Source organism: Mobula birostris, chromosome 1 (assembly GCF_030028105.1).
Source record: "Mobula birostris isolate sMobBir1 chromosome 1, sMobBir1.hap1, whole genome shotgun sequence".
Lineage (NCBI taxonomy): Eukaryota > Metazoa > Chordata > Chondrichthyes > Myliobatiformes > Myliobatidae > Mobula > Mobula birostris.
In genome coordinates, this window is record NC_092370.1 from 238,463,229 (window position 1) to 238,485,662 (window position 22,434).

Here is a 22,434-nt window from a genome sequence, read left to right on the forward strand (position 1 = left end):
GCCCCACCGAACTCATTTCTGCATACCTCAACACTGTTTTATCCCCCCTTGTTCAATCCCTTCCTACCTATGTTCGTGACACTTCTCATGCTTTGAATTTTTTCGATGACTTTAAGTTCCCTGGCACTTTATTTTCACTATGGATGTCCAGTCCCTATATACGTCCATGCCCCACCAGGAAGGTCTCAAAGCTCTCCGCTTCTTTTTGGATTCCAGACCTAATCAGTTCCCCTCTACCACCACTCTGCTCCGTCTAGCAGAATTAGTCCTTACTCTTAATAATTTCTCCTTTGGCTCCTCTCACTTCCTCCAAACTAAAGGTGTAGCCATGGGCACCCATATGGGTCCCAGCTATGCCTGCCTTTTCATTGGCTTTGTGGAACAATCCATGTTCCAAGCCTATACTGGTATCTGTCCCCCACTGTTCCTTCACTACATCGATGACTGCATTGGTGCTGCTTCTTGCACGCATGCTGAGTTCGTTGACTTCATTAACTTTGCCTCCAACTTTCACCCTGCCCTCAAGTTTACCTGGTCCATTTCTGACACCTCCCTCCCCTTTCTTGATCTTTCTGTCTCTACCTCTGGAGACAGCTTATCTACTGATGTTTACTATAAGCCTACGGACTCTCACAGTTACCTGGGCTATTCCTCTTCCCACCCTGTCGCTTGCAAAAATGCCATTCCCTTCTCGCAATTCCTCCGTCTCTGCCACATCTGCTCTCAAGATGAGGCTTTTCATTCCAGGACCATAAGACAAAGGAGCAGAAGTCAGCCATTCGGCCCATCGAGTCTGGGTAGATGTCCTCCTTTTTTAAAGAAGGGGGCTTTCCTTCCTCCACCATCAACTCTGCTCTCAAATGCATCACTCCCATTTCACACACATCTGCTCTCACGCCACCCCACTAGGAATAGGGTTCCCCTTGTCCTCACCTACCACCCCACCAGCCTCCAGGTCCGTAACTTCCGCCACTTCCAACGGGGTCCCACCACTAAACACATCTTTCCCTCCATCCCCCCCTGCTTTCCGCAGGGATCGTCCCCACGCGACTCCCTTGTCCATTCGTTCCCCCCATCCCTTCCCACTGACCTCCCTCCCGGTACTTATCCTTGTAAGCGGAACAAGTGCTACACATGCCCTTATACTTCCTCCCTCACCACCATTCAGGGCCCCAGACAGTCCTTCCAGCTGAGGCGACACTTCACCTGTGAGTCGGCTGGTGTCTCATACTGCGTCTGGTGCTCCCGATGCGGCCTTCTATATATTGGTGAGACCCAACGCAGACTGGGAGACCGTTTCGCTGAGCACCTACGATCTGTCCGCCAGAGAAAGCAGGATCTCCCAGTGGCCACACATTTTAATTCCACGTCCCATTCTCATTCTGATATGTCTATCCACTGCTTCCTCTACTGTAAAGATAAAGCCACACTCAGGTTGGAGGAGCAACACCTTATATTCCGTCTGGGTTGCCTCCAACCTGATGGCATGAACATTGACTTCTCTAACTTCCATTAATGCCTCACCTCCCCTTCGTACCCCATCCGTTATTTTATTTATTCATTACTAATTTTTTTTCCTCTCTCTCCTTTTTCTCCCGTCCCTCTCACTATACTCCTTGCCCATCCTCTGGGCTTCCCCCCTCCCCCTTTCTTTCTCCCCAGGTTTCCCATCCCATGATCCTCTCCCTTCTCCAGCCTCATATCCCTTTTGCCAATCAACTTTCCAGCTCTTAGCTCCACCCCTCTCCCTCCTGTCTTCTCCTATCATTTCTGATCTCCCCTTCCCCCTCCCATTTTCAAATCTCTTACTATCTCTTCTTTCAGTTAGTCCTGATGAAGGGTCTTGGCCAGAAACGTCGATTGTACCTCTTCCTATAGATGCTGCCTGGCCTGCTGCATTCACCAGCATTTTTTGTGTGTGTTGCTAGAGAGACAGGAAGTGCTGAAGAAGCAAAGCAATTGCAGCAGGACTTAGACAAGTTGGAAGAAAAGGCAAAAAAACTGGCAGATGGAATACAGTGTTAGAAAATGTATGATAACTCATTTTGGTAAAAGGAACAATTGTGCGGACTATTATCTAAATGGAGAGAAGATTCAAACATCAGAGGTGCAAAGGGGCTTAGGAGTCCTCGTGCAAGACTCCCAGAAGGTTAATTTTCAGGTTGAGTCTGCGGTAAAAAAAAAGCAAATACAATGTTGACATTTATTGCAAGGGAAACAGAATATAAGAACAAGGAGATAACGCTGAGCCTTTATAAGACACTAGTCAGACCACACTCAGGGTATCGTTAAGTTTTGAGCCCCATATCTCAGAAAGGATGTGCTGTCATTAGAGGAAGTCCAGAGGAGGTCCACGAGGATGATTCTGGGAATTAAGGGGTTAATGTATGAGGAGCGTTTGGCAGCTTTAGGCCTGTACTGACTGGAGTTTAGACAAGTTTGTGGGGATCTCATTGAAACCTACCGAATGTTGAAAGGACTAGATAGGGTGGATGTGAAGAGAATGTTTTCTGTGGTGGGGTATCCAGAACTAGAGAGCACAGCCTCGAAATTGAAGGGCAACCCTTCAGAACAGAGGTAAGGAGGAATTTTTTAGCCAGAGAGTCGTAAATCTGTGGAATGTTCTACCACAGACTGCGGTGGAGGCCACGTCCATGCGTATATTTAAGGCAGAAGTTGATCGTTTCCTGATCGGTCAGGGTATCAAATGATATGGCGAGAAGACAGATGTATGGGGTTGTGTGAGATCCAGGATCAGCCATGATGGAATGGTGGAGCAGACTTGATGGCCCGAATGGCCTAATTCTGTGAACTCTTAAATAGGCGCATAGACAATAGGAAAATGCAGGGTCTTGTAGGAGGGGAGGGTTAGATTGATCTTAGAGTAGGTTAAAAGGTCAGCACAACATCGTGAGCTAGAGGGCCTATGCTGTGCTGTAATGCTCTATGTTCTATGTAAAATGTTTCTGTATTCTTCCAAAAGTGAATAGCCTCATAATTTCCACAATGTACTCTCTCCTTCATTGCCTAAGCATACTTGGTGTCTCCCTCCCAGGAATCCTCCCACACAGCTTTATATCAATGACATTTCGATGTATTACATGGCGCAACATCGAAATTTTTCACTGGTGAGGCTACTCTAAAGGATCTAATGGATAAAGTCCCAGTGGAATAATCAATTAAATTCAACCCACAGTGTAATTAATAAATTATGATTATAATATCTGGATAAAACATTTTATAAAATAACTCAATATAACCTTGGCAGAATTTCATCAATCAAAACAAATGTTTGCATTTAACAATTACTTAAAGCTGAATCCAAGGATTAGTTTGACATTTTGTAATGGTTAACAAGGCAATAAACCTATTTAGGGTCAGATATCACTGATGTGAGTGCACAAACTGAACACAAGGCTTAAATAATTGCTGCTAAACACTTTGGTGGAGAAATCAGCCTTTCATTGGTAACACTAAAAGCACATATTTAATCATACATATGTATTGCTTTGCTTTTCTGAAATTCAGCTTCAATGAAGTCAACAGCTATGAATTTCAGAAAAATACAACCTGAAACTGCTATTGAACTTTCACGTTTAGTGAAAGCAAACAGATTGTTAGAAAAGTAAACATTCTGTGACCTATGGCATCAGGCAATGCAGGACATCACTGATGTCGGATATCACAAAATAGCCAGTGGTAAATCACAGATAAACTCACTAACTATTGCATAACATTATTATACTTGAAACTGGTCAAAAAATGCTGACAAATTTTTCCCTTACCTCTAACTCTGTGACTCTTTTCTCAAGACTTAATGCTTTCTTTTTCCACTCTGCAATTTCCTTCTGATATCTCTCCAGCTCAGTTGCATACATCGCTTTCTCCTCTGCATGTTGGCACAGAAAATATACATGGACATAGAATGAGCAAAGCTATCTACATTATTAGCATACAATTTATTACTATACTGCAAGACTAGAAATATAGCTCTGATTATTAAAAGAAATTGAAAGACATCTAGCAAGCTGTCACACAAAAAAATGGGAAAAATCATGGAAGAAAATTTTAAATATTTTGTTGACCAAAATATTCTGAATTAAAACAAAAAGGATAAATATTCCAGGCCTGCTTTGCAATGAATTAACTGACCCGAATCAGAGAGATACCATTGATCCTATATTTGGCTTCAAAACCTCACGGGATAGTAATGAAAGGAAAGAAAACTAATAGTCCTTGTTTAGAGTGATGCAATCATGAAATGCGGAGAACCATAGAAGTGAATGGCACAGATATAAGACATTCAGGCCATCATGCTTCCATCGGCAAAAACAAACTTCAGCCTTCTATCAACCCTGCATTTTCTTTAGTTTCATGTACAATTTTCCTCTGCACTGTGATTTTCTATCTCAACCATAGTCTTTATTGCAAAAACTTCACGTACAAAGTGTGTATCCTTCATTCTCTTACACTATGTAAATTAGAAATTAATCCCTGCCTTGACACTAAATCCTAAACTTGCTTTGCTACATTTTCTCTAGGCTGTAAGAAACTTCTTACAAATATATACTGTATGTGCCCTGTTACTAAATCCCATGGTCTGATCGATCAGTAATTGCATTTTCACAACTTATGTTCTGTGCCTTACTGTTTATCCACTAATTAACATGTTTTTATGGAAATAATGGTTCCCTGCTTAGCCATATTATATTGCAACTACCTTCTAACCACCTCATTACAACAGTTTAATGTGTTTTTGACAGATTTTAACTATATTCCAACTCCAGCAACAGATATCAAACCTTCCCTGCTGTTAATATAACAATCATACTCACACTTCGGGGTGGGTGGGGGGCAATTTCTGATTGTGCATAACAAGAAAAAATGGAGTGACATCTGTGCAATGTGTTGATGCTTTGACTCTACACTATATGACTACATCGTTGAAATATTTCTTGTTTACAAGCATTACAATTACCATAGATCATTTATTAATTATTGTCCATTCTGTTTCCAAACTCAGCTTCATAAATATTACGCAGCTTTTCACTCATGGTACTCATTGTAAATGATTTTACTGGCAAGGTACTACACCAGCTGTATGACCAGAAATGTTCTTTTCCCATCACCCAACAATATAATACACTCAAGGTCAAGAAACACAATTTGCAAAATGACTTTTATGCCATGATCTAATCCTGTTGAGAAGCAAACCAAGATGGTTTACTCATTTCAGTTAAGCTATCAGTAAGACATTCATTTCTGTTACCAACTGTAGATTCTGATGAAGGGTCTCAGCCCGAAATGTCAACTCTTTATTCCTCTCCATAGATGCTGCCTGACCTGCTGGGTTCCTCCAGAATTTCATGTGGGTTGCACTGGATTTCCAGCATTTGTAGGATCTCTTATATGTAGATTCAAATGGACATCTCCAAATGAGTTCACACTAAAACATTATTTTATATACATTAACAATGTACATGTAAATGTACAAATGCATTTAATAAAATTGCACATTTCATGAAAACTGCTGACGTTGATAGTAAGAATGCTAGTCTTCAACTATAGAATGATATTACTATGTTGATGCGACTTAATCCTGGAAAGTGTGGGGTGAGGCGTTTTGATAGAATAGGCAAGGAAGTACACAATGAATTGGATCCTACAAAGTACTCAGTAATAGACCTTAGTGTACAAAGGATGAAATGCAAAAGTCACTGAAAACAACAGCATAGGTGGTTAAGGTGGTATACAGGACACCTGCATTCATTAACTATAGCCAGAAATGTAACAGCAGGGAGGTTATAGAGCGGGAATTCCCAACATTTTTTGGTGCCGTGGACCCTTACTATTAACTGAGGGGTCAGTGCCCCCCCCGCCCCCGCTATAGAGAATACTAGCTCGGTCACAGCTGTAGCACTGCGTGCAGCTTGTTTTTTATTCCATAGGAAGCAGGCGATTGCACTGGATAGGGTGCAGAGGAGATTCGCCAGACATTTGCCTTCTTTAACCATGAGGAGCAAATACAATAGGTTTGTTTCCCTTACAGAAGACTGGGGGTGTGGGAACACACAGAAACTATCCGAAATATTAAAAAATTAAGAGCAGCATAGATAAATTAGATAGCAAATAACTTTCACCCTTACCAGATGACCAATAGCCAGAGGACATAGGCTTAAGTTGAAGAGTTGGAGAATTAGAGAAGATCCTAGGACTATTTTATAACACCCCCGCCCCCTGCCCCAATCCAGAGTATGGCTGAAATCACTGCCTGAGGGATGCTGGAACCAGACAATCTCAGAACAATTAAGAATTTACATGAGCCCTTGAAGCACCATGACATAAGGCTCCAGGCTAGATGCTACAAAGTAATAAGATGATCAGATATAGGAGCAGAATTAGGCCATTCGGCCCATAAAAACTGCTCCGACATTCAATCATGGCTGGTTTATTATCCTTCTCAAACCTGTTCTCCTGCCTTCTTCTCGTAACCCTTGACCCCCTTACTAATCAAATATCTATTGACCTCCACTTTCAATATATCCTAAGACTTGGCCTCCACAGCCATCTGTAGCAATGAATTCCACAGATTTACCACCCTCTGATTAAAGAAATTTGTCCTCACCTCCCGTAAAGGGAAGCCCTTCTAATCGGAGTCTGTGCCCCCTCTGATCCTAGACTCTCCCACTATTGGAATACCTTGTTATCTAAGTGTTTATTTGATTCTAACTCAAATGCCAATCTTATAGTTTTGCCATTTACGACATCTGTCATCTAGAAAGCAGAACATTGGTTCAGTATGAAGGTCAATTTGTATCACAGTGAAGTTCAAGGGGAATAAAAGATATTGAATCAACTGCTCTCAACTGCATCTCTTCCATTTCATGCACATCTGCTCTTACCCCATCCTCTCACCACCCTACCAGGGATAGGGTTCCTCTTGTCCTCACCTACCACCTCACCAGCCTCCGCGCCCAGCACATAATTCTCCAGAACATCCGCCATCTCCAACGGGATCCCACCACCAAGCGGATCTCTCCCTCCCCCCCCCCCACTTTCTGCTCTGCGTAGGGAGTGATCCCTGCGGGACTCCCTTGTCCATTCGTCTCTCCCCACTGATCTCCCTCCTGACACTTATCCTTGCAAGTAGATCAAGTGCCACACCTGCCCCTACACCTCCTCCCTCACTACCATTTAGGGCCCCAAACAGTCCTTCCAGATGAGGCGACACCACCTGTGAGTCTGTTGGGTCATATACTGTGTCCAATGCTCCCTGTGTGGCCTCCTGTGTGTTGGCGAGACCCAACGTATATTGGGAGACTGTTTCACCAAGCACCAAGTCCGTCAGAAGTGGGATCTCCCAGTGGCCACCCATTTTAATTCCACTTCCCATTCCCATTCTGATATGTCAATCCATGGCCTCCTCTACTGTTGCGATGAGACCACAGTCAGGTTGAAGGAACAACACCCTATATTCCATCTGGGTAGCCTCCATCCTGATGGTATGAACATCGATTTCTCGGATTTCCGGTGTTTCTTTCTCCTCTCCTCCTGCCTTTTAAATCTATCCCTCATCTTTTTTTCTCCATTCCTGAAGGATTTCGGCCCAAAATGTTGACTACTTTTTTTCCTAGATACTGCCTGGCCTGCTGAGTTCCTCCAGCTTTGTGTGTGTGTTGCTTGGGTTTCCAGATTTTTCTTATTGCTTACTTATCTTGACAGAAATCTACGGGTTGCAAATAATTACAATCTTTGGAAATACAATGACAGAAGTATAAAGGAAGCAGTAAAAATCTGAACATCTAAATTTAATCATCCATCTGACTCGGCTTACTCCTAAGCCACTTGCTTTGCTTGAGCAACATCTCACCCTGTTGAAATTGCTCTATCACCATCTGCAGGTTAGTCAGTGACATTGCATACTGCTTCACTTGTTCTTGAGCGGCACGCAGCTGCACCATCGCATCGTCTCGCTGCTTCGTGATGGCCTGAAGTTGTTCTTGCAAAGACTCCACTTGAAGACTGGCTTGGTGGCTATAGGGAAGAAATGCATGGTGTTCTGATGATAAGGTACACTGTTCAAGAATAACATGCCTTCAGATAAAATGGCTTGGAAGCAAATGTGAAATTATACGCATAACATCACAGTAACTGTGTAGTCACCCATGCCTCCCAGAAAATAAATCGTATCTGACACTAGAGCAACTAATTTTCCATTAGCAACCTGCCTGATTAATATATGTTGGTACCACATTTAGAATGAAGCTACTTATTCACTGTCAATGTGTTTGGATTAATTACATTCATACGCCTGCTGAGATGCAGAAGAAAATGTGAACTTTTTTAAAAATTTCAAGCAAAACTTACAAATTTGCCTCTCCTCTGCTTTATGGAATACTATCCCTAGAATTCACCATCTTGATTAAATTGGGAGCTATCTCAGGGATTTTGGATCTTGTAGAAACCAAACATAGGAATAAATGAAATGTTGCAGTATGACAGGTAGCCTATTCTGGCAGTATAAGGAAGGTGATATATTAATTATCCTCCTTTCTTTTTACTTACCTGTTGCTAAAATAAGCAGGCTGACTGACCTTAGTTTGACCTTATCTCATGCTATAGAAGTCTAAAGTCACTTCGGTCAGTAATGTCATACAAAACATGACTCACAGTGATTCATTGTGAAGGAGAACTCAGGAAAGTCATAGGAAGTGACTGTGTGGTATGGAAATTGCACTGCAGAAGGCTCTACCAACAGGTAGTCAAAACTGCCCAACATATCACTGGCACCAGCCTACCTGCCATAGATGCAGAAAGTTGCTAAAAGGCCCATAACATCCTGAAGAATCCCACCCACCTTCTCAAGGACTGTTTGTTCCATTCTCATCAGGAAGGAGGCGACGCAGCATCCACACCAGGACCACCAAACTCCATAAAAGTTACTTTCCCCAAGCAATAAGGCTGATGAACACTACCCACTAACTCACCCCTCCACACCCCTACCACCACTATTTAATCATTTTCTGACAGAATCACCTCCTGTACGTAGCGCCACAGGACATACATAAGCTATCTTATGGTATTATATTTATTGTGTTATTTTATTATCATGTTCTTTAACTTATTGTGTTTTTTGTGTTGCATCGGATCTACAGTAACAATTTTATTCTCCTTTACACTTCCATACTGAAAATGACATTAAACAATCCTGAAACTTATCCACCTTAACTACCATTTCAAAATCTAATATTTTCTAAAAAGGATGACTTCTACCTTGCACTTTCCACAGCGCAAGACGAGGATGCCAACTTCTCCTCCAAAAAGGTAATCTTCCTCCTCAGCTCAGTCTCTCGGTCCTCAGCTGTCAAGGCCTCTTTGGTGTATGATTCTTCTATCTCAATTAAGTGGTTTCGCAGTCGCTGCAACTCCTGGTTCAGACGCTGCTCCTTATCACGCATATGCTGCAACTGAAAAATAGGGTGTTCATATCATGATGGGTTTGAAGCAGGTTTCCTAATAGTTTCTGTTTTCCCGAAGGCAAACTACATGAAAGTAGAAGACATGACATGAAGGAAGAGAGGTAAGGCAGACACGCTGGAACCCATGTTGGGTTGAGGGCTGACCCCACACAATGTCACTGTTCTCCAGTGTTCAGTCCTGCTGCTGACCCAGCGCAAGACAAGCTGTTTTGCCTTCATCTGCTGAACCTGCACAAGATGAGGAACCGTTCTTGCAAAACTTGTATTTAAAATATTTATAATCAACGTTAAGTTCTTTCCGAGCACATACAGTAAAATAAATTAATTAATTTACACCATTTAAGGTTGCTCCTTAATTAATAACTCTCCAAGACAACATCCACGCACCATCAGTCTTTAGGCCATCCCACTCAGGGACGTGCTAATATTATTTTTCATGACTGTATGTACTATCATATCTACACAGTGGCATGCAAACATTTGAGCACCCCTGGTCAAAATTTCTGTTACTGTGAATGGTTAAGTGAGTAGAAGATGAACTGATCTGCAAAAGTCAAAGTTAAAGATGAAACATTCTTTTCAACATTTTAAGCAAGATTAGTGTATTATTTTTGTTTTGTACAATTTTAGAGTGAAAAAAGGAAAAGAGCACCATGCAAAAGTTTGGGCACCCCAAGAGATTTGAGCTCTCCGATAACTTTCACCAAGTCCTCAGACCTTAATTAGCTTGTTAGAGCTATGGCTGGTTCACAGTCATCATTAGGAAAGGCCAGGTGATGCAAATTTCAAAGCTTTATAAATACCCTGACTCCTCAAACCTTGTCCCAACAATCAGCAGCCATGGGCTCCTTTAAGCAGCTGCCTGGCACACTGAAAATTAAAATAAATGATGCCCACAAAGCAGGAGAAGGCTCTAAGAAGATAGCAAACCGTTTTCAGGTAGCCGTTTCCTCAGTTTGTAACGTAATTAAGAAATGGCAGTTAACAGGAACGGTGGAGGTCAAGTTGAGGTCTGGAAGACCAAGAAAACTTTCCAAGAGAACTGTTCGTAGGATCGCTAGAAAGGCAAATCAAAACCCCTGTTTGACTGCAAAAGACCTTCAGGAAGATTTAGCAGACTCTGGAGTGGTGGTGCACTGTCCTACTCTGCAGCGACACCTGCACAAATATGACCTTCATGGAAGAGTCATCAAAGAAAACCTTTCCTGCATCCTCACTGCAAAATTCAGTGTCAGAAGTTTGCAAAGGAACATCAAAACAAGCCTGATGCATTTTCGAAACAAGTCCTGTGGACTGATGAAGTTAAAATAGAACTTTTTGGCCGCAATGAGCGAAGGTATGTTTGGAGAAAAAAGGGTGCAGAATTTCATGAAAAGAATACCTCTCCAACTGTTAAGCATGGGGGTGGGTGGATCAATCATGCTTTGGGCTTGTGTTGCAGCCAGTGGCATGGGGAACATTTCACTGGTAGAGGGAAGAATGAATTCAATTAAATACCAGCAAATTCTGGAAGCAAACACCACACTGTCTGTAAAAAAGCTGAAGATGAAAAGAGGATGGCTTCTACAACAGGATAATGTTCTTAAAACACACCTCAAAATCCACAATGGACTACCTCAAGAGGCGCAAGCTGAAGGTTTTGCCATAACCCTCACAGTCCCCTGATCTAAACATCATCAAAAATCTGTGGATAGACCTCAAAAGAGCAGTGCATGCAAGATGGCCCGAGAATCTCAAAGAACTAGAAGACTTTTGCAGTGAAGAATGAGCAAAAATCCCCCAAACAAGAATTGAAAGACTCTTAGCTGGCTACAGAAAGCATTTACAAGCTGTGATACTTGCCAATGGGGGTGTTACTAAGTACTGACCATGCAGGGTGCCCAAACCTTTGCTTCAGGCCCTTTTCCTTTTTTGTTATTTTGAAACTGTAAAAGATGGAAATAAAAAAGTAATCTTGCTTAAAATATTAAAGAAATGTGTCATCTTTAACTTTATGCCTTTTGGAAATCAGGTCATCTTTTACTCGCTTAGCTATTCACAGTAACAGAAATTTTGACCAGGGGTGCCCAAACTTTTGCATACCACCGTATGTGCTGTGTGTGACTGTATTACTGTGTTTTGTATCTTGGCCTCAGAAAAATAGTTTTTATAGCTGCGTAAATGTACGTGGTTGAATGACACTGAAGTCTGAACTTAAACATCAGACAGACAAGATCCCAAGACCAAGTGCATTCCTATACTTAACTGCCAGTGAAGAGAACTTCAAAACCTCCTCTGTAATCAAACTTGTGGTCAAGTGTTTTCAAGTTAAAGAAACTGATTCTTCTGAATCGAGCAAATCACACAATTCACTGCTTCACTAAACCTACTGAGGCAACAACAGGTACCCTTAAATGTGACTGGGTACAGTAGAATGCACATTTCCGGAAACCAGTTCATATTGAATGCCCTGACCTAGGATACAAAAGATGTAATTTATAAAACATGATTTATGTTAGTTGTTAATCACAAACATCTCATGATTTGTCTCACTTTGGGCTTTAATTGACTCTTTGGTTGCCAGTTACATGGTGCATAACTGCAACAAGATGTGATAATCCTTTACCTATCAAGCAGAAAGCCTAAATCATCGAGGGCTGTAGTAGACTGAAAAACACAGTGAAGATCAGAATGCACAGAAGAGTTCCAACACCAAATTAAAACTGAGTCTGTAATATAACCAAAACTACATACCATCACACACTTCCAATAGTTCATTTAACGTGGGGAGTTATTAACTAAGGAACAACCTTAAAAGACGTAAATTAATCAACTTATTTGGTGCATGTGCTTCAAAGAACTTAATGTTGATAATAAATATTTTAAGTACAAATTTTTTGATTTTTCTACTTCGTGAAGAAACATGCCCCTCTAAGAAAGCTCAAATGATCTGAAGATGCTCAAAAACCCCAGAAAACAAGAAAAATTAATTTTGTTTTAGAGCTCCCTTAGCAAGGTATCAAGCAGGTTATGTAAAAGATGGAAATAAAAAAAGTTTTCTTGCTTAAAATATTAAAGAAACATCTTTAACTTTATGCCTTTTGGAAATCAGTTCATATTTTACTTGCTTAGCTATTCACAGTAACAGAAATTTTGACCAAGGGTGCCCAAATTTTTGCATACCACTGTATATCCCTATTATTGCAAGACTGCCTTAACCAAAAGCACTTGAAACATGTTATCTCACAGGAGGCATTTGAATAGTACTGCATTAAACAACTACTGTGTTAAGATAACTCCGTAGATAAGTTACTGAAAAGCTAGAATTCTGGACATGGATCAAGATACACAAGTTTGGATCTCATTGTGGCACTTGGAGCATTTTAAATTCAAAATAGTAAATAAAATCCAGACCTTTAAGTACAAAGCTTGATCCAGTAAAGGTAGTCATGAAACTACAGGATACTGAGAACCAAGTCTGCCTCCTGACATTTATGCACTATATATGATTCCACCTCTATTTAAGTTGTTGAGTTAACTTCCTTCTCCATTCAGATGTAATTGGAATGCACAATAAATCCCAGCACTGCTAGCAACTAACACGTACCTGGAATGAATGAAGACATCATTTTGTTTTATTTTACAGTAAGTGGTTAAAATCATTTATTTCTGATATTGCTTAAACAACCCTGGATTATCACCCAACAAGAAAAAGCAGACCACTACCTCCCCCACCGTCATAAATATCATCACATCAGCAGTTCTCCAATCCATAGCCTCCAACTTGAACGTGCCCCAACCCCGCACTTGCTGCTCTCAACTCTTACCCAGAATCCACAAGCAGTACTTTCCCAGTATGCCCATTGTTTCTACCTGCTCTTGCCCTGTTGAACGTTATCTCCTCGTATCTTGACTCTACTGTGTCTCCTATTGTCCAGTCGTTTCCCACCTACATCCTGGAGACCTCACATGCTCTCCACCATTTTGACAACTTCCCTCCCTGACCCCTGAACTTACCCATACAACCGTGGGAAGTGCAACATTTATTCCTACACGTCATCCCTCATACCATCCAGAGACCTAAACAGTTCTTCTAGGCAAGGCAAAGATTCACATGCAACTCCTCCATCCTTATCTACTGCATTTGATGCTCTTTACGTGGCCTCTTCTAGAGCAAGTAGTCAATTTGCATCCTCTCCTCAGTGGTCACCGTGACTGCCGGGTTGCATGCCAGTTGAACTCCCTCTCCTGTTCCCACACCAACTTGTCAACCATTGGCCTTCTTCACTGCCAGGGTGAGACCCAACACAAACTAGAGGAAAACAAAACCTGTACTGCCTGGGAATTTGACAACACAATGACACAAAGTTTGAGCTTTCCAATTTCAGGTAACCCTTAGCTCCTGTGTTCACCTCGCTCTATCTTCTTCTGATCCACTTCTATCCATCCATTTATGTTCCCTTTCCCATAGGGAGGAGAGAGAGCAGTGCGCCGTGTGTGCGCAGCCCTCCGGTGAAAAATGGTATCGTATCCGTTAAATAGGGGCCGTGGACAATTCTGATTTGATGGAGAGACGTGAAAGCACAGAGGAACATCTGGAGAAATTTCTGAAATGCCAGTTCGCTGCTGTTGTTACTGCGTGGTCGGGAATCTTCCGGAGGGAAGGCCTCAAAATCCCCGGCTTTGCCTGCTGTTGGCCACCGAGATTGAGATCGAATCGTTCGGACAGAGATGGCGCTCAGTACTCGGTGTCGGAGAGCTGATCGGAGGCTCGAAGTTTTCAGATGACTCAGAGTCGGACTGTGGTCAGGCATGGCAGGGAGAGTTTTTCTTCCTTCTCCCGTCTGCGTGAGATGTGGGACATCTGAGAGACTTTGAACTTTTTACTGTGCTCATGGACTGTTCTTCGTCAAGTTATAGTATTGTTGCACTGTTGTAACTATATGTTATAATTATGTGGTTTTAATAGTTTTTCCAGTCTTGGTCTGTCCTGTGTTTTGTGATATCACACCAGAGGAAATACTGTATCATTTCTTAATGCATTCATTACTAAATGACAATAAAAGAGGACTGCGTGTCTTCATAATCTAATCCTCCAACACCCATCATTCATTTCTGTTCCACACTTGGGTCTATCCACCTACTACCCACACACTGCACTCACCAGATTCCCTCCTCCATCTGCCTACCTCTCCATTAAAGTTCCCATTATCACCTTCCTTATCTCTGAGATTCCAGCACTTGTAACCTTTACTTCCCCGCTCATGACTAGCTTGTCTCCACCCTTACTTTTCCCCATCTACCCCACAGCCCAGCCTGTCTCCAAAGGCCCCTTTACTTCCTCCTCATCTTATCTGCTTCCACCCATCACCCACCTGCCTCTGTCTCTCAATTCCATCCCACCTCCTCACCTTTACCTCACTCCTTCTGCCCATCATCTCTCACCCTTCCTCAGTCCACCTTTCACGTACTAGCCTGTCTCATCACTCCCATTCTCTTCTTTATACCGACTACCTTCCCTTTGACTCTCAGTCCTGACAGAGGATCTCAACCTGAAACTTCAACAACTCCTTTCCCCACCCACAGATGTTACTCGACCCACCATGCTCCTCCAGCAGATAGTCTATTGCTCTAGATTCCAGCATCTGCAATCTCTTGTGTCAGCATTTATTGCCCGTGTCTAATTGACATGGAGCCATGGTCTTCAGATGCAGAAATCTTTTCAGTGAGGCATTCCACATGACTCAGCGAAAGTGAAGTAACAGCAATGTATTTATAGGTCAGGATGGTGTGCTCGTCTCTGTGTGACTGAGAGGAGATCCAGCAGATGGTGGTGTCCCCCACATCTGTTGGTCTCTTGTTGGCAGATATCTTCACAGATCATGTTGGGGGGGCACAGTAGCATAGTGGTTACAGTACTAGTGACCTTGGTTCAATTCCCACCACTGTCTAAAAAGGAGCTTGTACATTTTCCCTGTGACCACATGGGGTTCCTCCCACAGTCCAAAGACCTACTGGTTGGTACATTAATTGGTCATTGTAAACTATCATGTGATTAGGCAAGGGTTACATCAGGGATTGCTGGGTACTATGGCTCAAAGTGCCAGAAGGGCCAACTTCGTGCTGTAGCTCAATAAATCATAGTCATACTTTATTGATCCTGGGGGAAATTTGTTTTCGTTACAGTTGCACAATAAGTAGTAATAAAACCATAAATAGTAATATGTAAATTATGCCAGGAAATAAGTCCAGGACCAGCCTATTGGCTCAGGGTGTCTGACCCTCCAAGGGAGGAGTTGTAAAGTTTGATGGCCACAGGCAGGAATGACTTCCTATGACGCTCTATGTTACATCTTGGTGGAATGAGTCTCTGGCTGAATGTACTCCTGTGCCCACCCAGTACATTATGTAGTGGATGGGAGACATTGACCAAGATGGCATGCAACTTGGACAGCATCCTCTTTTCAGACACCACCGTCAGAGAGTCCAGTTCCATCCCCACAACATCACTGGCCTTACGAATGAGTTTGTTGATTCTGCTGGTGTCTGCCACCCTCAGCCTGCTGTCCCAGCACACAACAGCAAACATGATAGCACTGGCCACTACAGACTTGTAGAACATCCTCAGCATCGTCCGGCAGATGTTAAAGGACCTCAGTCTCCTCAGGAAATAGAGACTGCTCTGACCCTTCTTGTAGACAGACTCAGTGTTCTTTGACCAGTCCAGTTTATTGTCAATTCGTATCCCCAGGTATTTGTAATCCTCCACCATGTCCACACTGACCCCCGGATGGAAACAGGGGTCACTGGTACCTTAGCTCTCCTCAGGTCTATCACCAGCTCCTTAGTCTTTTTCACATTAAGCTGCAGATAATTCTGCTCACACCATGTGACAAAGATAAATAAATACTGCAGATGTCAGAAGGGATTTCAAGAGCAATGCAGTCAAGTACGTACAGTGCATTTTGTATATTGGCTACGCTGATGCCACAATGGGCTACCCATTGACAGAATTTTGAGAGTGATGCAGTTTCAGATATGAAGGGTTTGTTTCTCTATTATCATCAAATAGAAAACAAACTGGCAGGAGGTACCATAGCATTGGGATAAGACCTGTTATGATTGGAAATAGGCACACGAGAAAATCTGCAGATGCTGGAAATCCAAAGGAACATCCACAAAATTCTGGAGAAACTCAGCAGGTCAGGCAGCATCTATGGAAAAGAGTGAACAATCAACGTTTTGGGCTGAGACCCTTCTTCAGGATGGGAACAGCTTCTTCTGCCAGGCTGTAAGAATACTGAACTCCCTGCCACCACCCAAGTTTCAACACATATGATGCACCAGTTGTGTTATACTGTTTACTTTTAAACTTGTGTCATAAATGCACTTTATTATTTGTTAATTTATTTGTGGTAATATTACTTTACGTGTTGTATGTCTGAGCTATATGTACTGTGTTGTGCAGGGTTGAATGGCAATTAACTGAACTTGAACTTGAAAAATAATTAGAAGAGACCATTCTGATTCAGGGTTTCAGTGAGCTACACACTTAATATTAGGAACTGAAAGTGCCGAAAATACTCAGCGGTTAAGGAAACATCTAGGGAAAGAGAAAGAGAATTACAGTTGGAGACAGACACACCTTTCATCATAATCCAAAGCACTAACACTCTCGCTCCCTCTTCCCACAGGAGGACAACTGATCTAGATCTTTCCAGCATTTTCAATTATAATTCTAAATTCCAATATCAGCAATATTTTGTTTTGGAACTAGATTTAAACTCTGGTGCCTCACACATAATTGTGAGCCATACTTAATGTGCCTTACTTACTCCCTCTATAATGTTTGAACTTAACCACAATTCTAATGATATCTTACCTCATTCACTAATGCAGTGGCTTCCATTTGCTTCTGCTTGAGGGCCAGCATAACTTGGTCTCTCTCATGCTGAAACATGCCTGCTTGCTCCTGCATTGATTTCACTTCGTTAAGCAGCTGATTTAACTCGCCAGTCTTCCCCTTCAAGTTGTGAAAAATAACTGATCAATTCTAAAACAAAACTCATACCTGGAAATAAAGTTTTAAAAAGCCATGTTCTAGCTATGGAACTACTGTATATAAGGTTTTGATTTCCTTTTTCAAAATTGCTATTTGAAAAATCTAATTGACTGCTGACATGAAAATAGTAACTGAGAAACAACAAAGTATTTTTTCAACATTTGTAATGATCACTTGAAGGATCCCAGGACCATTTTGCTATTATCAGTAGGTACAGGAGATCAAGGAGAGCCTTTGCTTTAAACTACATTAAAATCCATAGTGGGGCTGCTCAACCTAGGGAATCCATTCTTTTAAATGGAAGTAGCAAATTCTAACACAGTTACATCTAAGTGATAACTTTTAGGCTGAGGGGAAAAGGAGCCACCACTAGGATATATGTGCATTATTCTCGTAAATTATCAAAGTAACCAAGCAGGAAAATGCAAATAACTTCAAAATCAATGACTGACTGTTACAATTAGCAACTTTTTTTTTTAAAAAAAGGACACATACTCTTACAATATTTCAACATTTAAAAGCTTTACAAAATCTTCTACTAGCCTAGCCTGCTGATTCCTAATGCGGTATTGCCCCATGACTGTATAAAACTTGTTCAACCGACAAAGCAACCAATTAAAGAGTTTTGAACTAACCTCTTCTTTCTCCTTTAACAATTTTTCTAATGCAGAAGCTTTTTCTCTCATAGAATTTGATTCAAACTCTTTTTCTCTCAACATCATGGAGAATTGCATGTTAGTCTCCTGAAGGGCTCGAAATTCGGTTTCCTTTTCCCTCGACTTGGTCATAATCTGGTCATTCTCCTCTTGAGCCTTCTGGATGTCCAGTTGCAAAAGCGAAATCCTTTCTTTCAGATTAGTGACTGCCTGCTTTAAAACTTCATTTTCATTATCCTTGTTCCTCAAGCATCCTGTCACTGATGACAACTGGTCACTCTTTGATTTGATGAGAAGGTCTTTTTCCTTGAATGACCTTTGTAATTCTTCATTCTTTTCTTTCATTTGCTTTATCTCCAGGGCTACATCCTCGTGTATGCTTTTTCCAATGTTAGCATTCATTGGCTGAGAGGCAGATAATTCAGTATTATTCTGAAGTGCCAATATTGTGGCATCCTTCCCCTCCAATATTTTATTCAAACGTTCCACCTCTTGCTGTAGTCCTTCTATTCGGTTCAAATGTTCTGCTGATGAACATTCATGGGAAGTATTCTTCACGTGCAATATTCCTGTGCTTGTTCCCAACATTTGTGGTTCTGTTGGTACACTGTCCAACTTGCCCAAAATCAGATTCTTGGTGCTGCTGAGTTGCCCGATGCTTTGCTGGACCTCAGCAAGCTCCTGGCTTAGGCTCTGCAACTTCTTTTCCTTTTGCTCATAACTATAAATTAAGCTGTTGTAATCTATCTGGAGCCGAGAGTTGCACTCACCATCTGTAGACAATCGTCCCTGAAGCTTAAGGAGCTCATCCTGGAGCTGAGCCGACTCATGCTGCATGTTTTGAACAGTGGTGATCACCTGCTGCTTCCACTCTTCCATCTTCTTCACTTGCTGCTTTAGCTTGTCACGCTCCTGCAAGAGCTCTTCAAACTGATTACTACTCACGAGGCCTGACTCGCCATTCGCCCCCATTCCAGAGGTCTGCAGAACGGTGACTAGAGTTTGGCACTTTTGACTAAGAGCATCAATTTCAATGTCCTTCTCGCGGATAATCCGAGACAAATTCTGGATTGTTTCCCGTATCATATCCTGACCCTCATTTTCAGTTTTATTGACCATTTTCAGATTCTCCTCTTGGAGTTTCAAAAGAGCAGCTTCCTTTGCAGCAATAATGTCCATCATCCGATGGTATTCTGTCTTTAGCTGACTGTTCTCCCTTGTCTTTTCATTTAACACTGCCAATACTTGCTCTCTCTCCATAGCATAGGCCTGCAATTGCTGCTGCAAGTAGGCCACATCTGCACCAGCCTGCCCATAGGTGCCAGAGGTTATCCTAGCATTAAGAGTCTGGATTTCCATGTTCTTCTGTTGAATGATTTGGGTTAGCTTAACGGCTTCATCCTTAAAAATAGTAAACTGATCTAACTGCTTAATCAGAGACACATTCTTCTCATTCAGTACCTTTATCTCCATTTCTTTTTCTTTTATACCATTAACTAATCTATCAATCTCCACTTTAGACAAATCATGTTTTTCATTTCCATTTTCTCCATTTACTGTTTGTACTTTAATCTCTTGGAGAATAACTGGAGCATCTGTGGGGTCATCCTGAAATTCCCTTTGCATTTTCATCTGATTGATGGATTCCTGAAGGCTATGGATTTCATCATCTTTCTCACAAATTAACTTTTCATACGTTGAACTGATTTCCTGACACTGGGTTTTAGCTTCGTCCACTCGATCCTGTACGGAGCGCTGGAGCTGAAGGACATCCTGCTTTTGTTCCTCAATAGTCTTCTTGTGAAGCCTTACTTCCTCTTCAAGACTGTTCCTTTTGTTGTTCAGATCAGTTATTTCCGTCTCCAGCTCTATTATTATATCAAGGGTCTTCGGTTCAGCAATAGGTTGAGGTCTGCTTTGTTGGTCCCCCAGTCTATCTATCTCTTCCTTGAGGTGGTTGTTCTCTTCCTTCATCACACTTAATTGCCGATCTTTCTCTTCGAGGTTTTGCTTCAAAGACTCACATTCCCCTAAAATCTTTACATTCTTTTCAATTTCTTGCTGCAGTTCTAAACTTCGCACTTTCAGCATTTCAACAAATGACTGTTTTTCCTCCAAAAGATCTGTCAACTGCTGCTGTCCCTCCAAACTAGATTTCAGCATTTCTTTGGTCTCTTCATGGTCCACTTCCAACTGCTCTATATTGCGTTTGAGCTCTTCAACCTCAAAATCCTTCTCTTGGATCGTCTTGATCAAACGATTATGTTCTTTCTGCAAAGTCGTAGCATCTAAACTTTGAGCCTCTGTTAACTCCTTGATGGTTTGCTCGTATTTTTTTGCTTCTTCGTTCAGTCGTTTCTCAGCCTGGCTCAATTCAGACTGCAGCTGGGCTTTTTCCATTTTCATTGCCTCCAGCAAGGTGCTGTTCTCCTTGGAAGCCTCACTGTTACTGGAAACAGTTTCCTCAAGTTGTCCTCTAACTTTATTCAAAGCCAAGTTGGCTTCATCTTTATCTGCAACAAGTTTTTTATTTTGGATTTTGAGATCATAAAGCTCTGTTTGCAAATCATCATTTATAGCTCTGGTTTCCATAAATTGCTTCCTCAGCTCTGAAATTTCTCGATCTTTATCTTCGAGTAATCCTTCTTGACATGCACTGCTCTGAGTTTGCTGAACTACTTGGGCAAACTCCATCTTGGCAACCTCTAGCTGTGATTCGGCACTCTTTAGCTTCTTTGTCAGATCTGCAGCTTCTGCCTTCAACTCCAAGTTATCCACCTGCGATTTCTTTAACTTCTCTGTTAGGTCACTGACTTTCGTGTCCAGTTGTTCTTTGCTCATGTGCAATTCATTAAGTGCAAAAGCACTCTGGCTCAGCTTGCCCTTCTGCACTTCCAGCTCTTGCACCATTGATGCCTTTTCAGCCATGATGACCTCCAGCTCTGACTGCAGCTGCGTGGTCTTTCCCTCCGAATCTTTTCGCTGCTGTGCCAGCTGATCTTTGGATCTAATCAAATGCTGCAGAAAATCAAGAAATGATAATGTTATTCAGGCATGGCTCAAATGCAACTCACTTGTAGTGCATACTATGAGCATAAATCGGTTCTAACTTTTAGCCATTTTAGTAGGATTGTGTGTCATATACTTGCAAGCAGTTTACAAAATTGCTGGTACAAAATGTTATTATTGAAATATGGCACGGAGAAGGCCCATGAGCCGTGCTGCCCAGCTATCCCCAAATTTAATCCTAGCCTCATCACAGGACAATTTACAATAACCAATTAACCTACAAACTGGTACTGGCATGGGAGGAGACCAGAACATCCAGAGGAAACTCACGTGGTCATGGGCTGAACGTACAAACTTCTTACAGGCAGCAGCAGGAATTAAACCCGGGTCACCGGTACTATAAAGTGTTGTGCTAACTACTGCACTACCATGCCACTACAAATTCCTGTGTCACCCACAGTATGGCCAAAATAAATGATCTAAAAACTGTTCAAACTTTACATTACAAATTTCCTCAATGTGGTATTTAATATCTTGTGAGCACCAAAGCTAGCTACAATATGTTTATATTTCTATGATTTACAAAACACACAATGAGAGCTCCTTGAGTATGCAATGTATTTTCTGATTATAACTCAACTGTTATGCCCCAATCCCTTTCCAAATTATAGCAACTGGGTATACTACAGCATTGAAATAGGGTTAAAAACCAGTCGTTGGTACACATTTTCCAATCTGATAATGTGGGAAATACAGTGGTGCTAGAAAGTTTGTGAACCCTTTAGAATATTTATTTCTGCATAAATATGACCTAAAATGCGATCAGATTTTCACGCAAGTCCTAAAATTGGATAAAGGGAATCCACTTAAATAAGTAACACAAAAACATTATACTTGTTCGTTTATTTATTGAGAAAAATGATCCAATATTACATGTATTTGTTGGAAAAAGTATGTGAACCTTTGCTTTCAGTAACTGGTGTGACCCCCTTGTACAGCAATAACTTCAACCAAACGTTTCTGATAACTGCTGATCAGTCCTGCACATTGACTTGTTGGAACTTTAGACCATTCCTCCTTACAAAACAGCTTCAATTCTGGAATGCTGGTGGGCTTCCTTGCATGAACTGCTTGCTTCAGGTCCTTCCATAACATCTCTATAGGCTTAAGGTCAGGACTTTGACTCGGCCATTCCAAAACGTGAGATTTCTTCTGCTTTAAACATTCTTTAGTAGACTGACTTGTGTGT

General features: G+C 41.7%; 1 protein-coding gene across 3 annotated transcripts in view; it reads right to left on the reverse strand.

Annotated features, from left to right (window-relative positions):
• The window catches only part of trip11 (thyroid hormone receptor interactor 11), a 134,207-nt gene that overhangs the window by 36,000 nt on the left and 75,773 nt on the right, over positions 1–22,434 (reverse strand). For all 3 annotated transcript variants that reach the window (XM_072274222.1, XM_072274213.1, XM_072274206.1), the window contains 5 exons: positions 18,156–21,194; positions 17,341–17,481; positions 9,274–9,467; positions 7,871–8,034; positions 3,786–3,889 (listed from right to left, as the gene is read on the reverse strand). In XM_072274222.1, the coding sequence (XP_072130323.1) occupies positions 3,786–3,889; positions 7,871–8,034; positions 9,274–9,467; positions 17,341–17,481; positions 18,156–21,194 (3,642 nt within the window). The remainder of the gene's footprint in view (positions 1–3,785; positions 3,890–7,870; positions 8,035–9,273; positions 9,468–17,340; positions 17,482–18,155; positions 21,195–22,434) is intronic.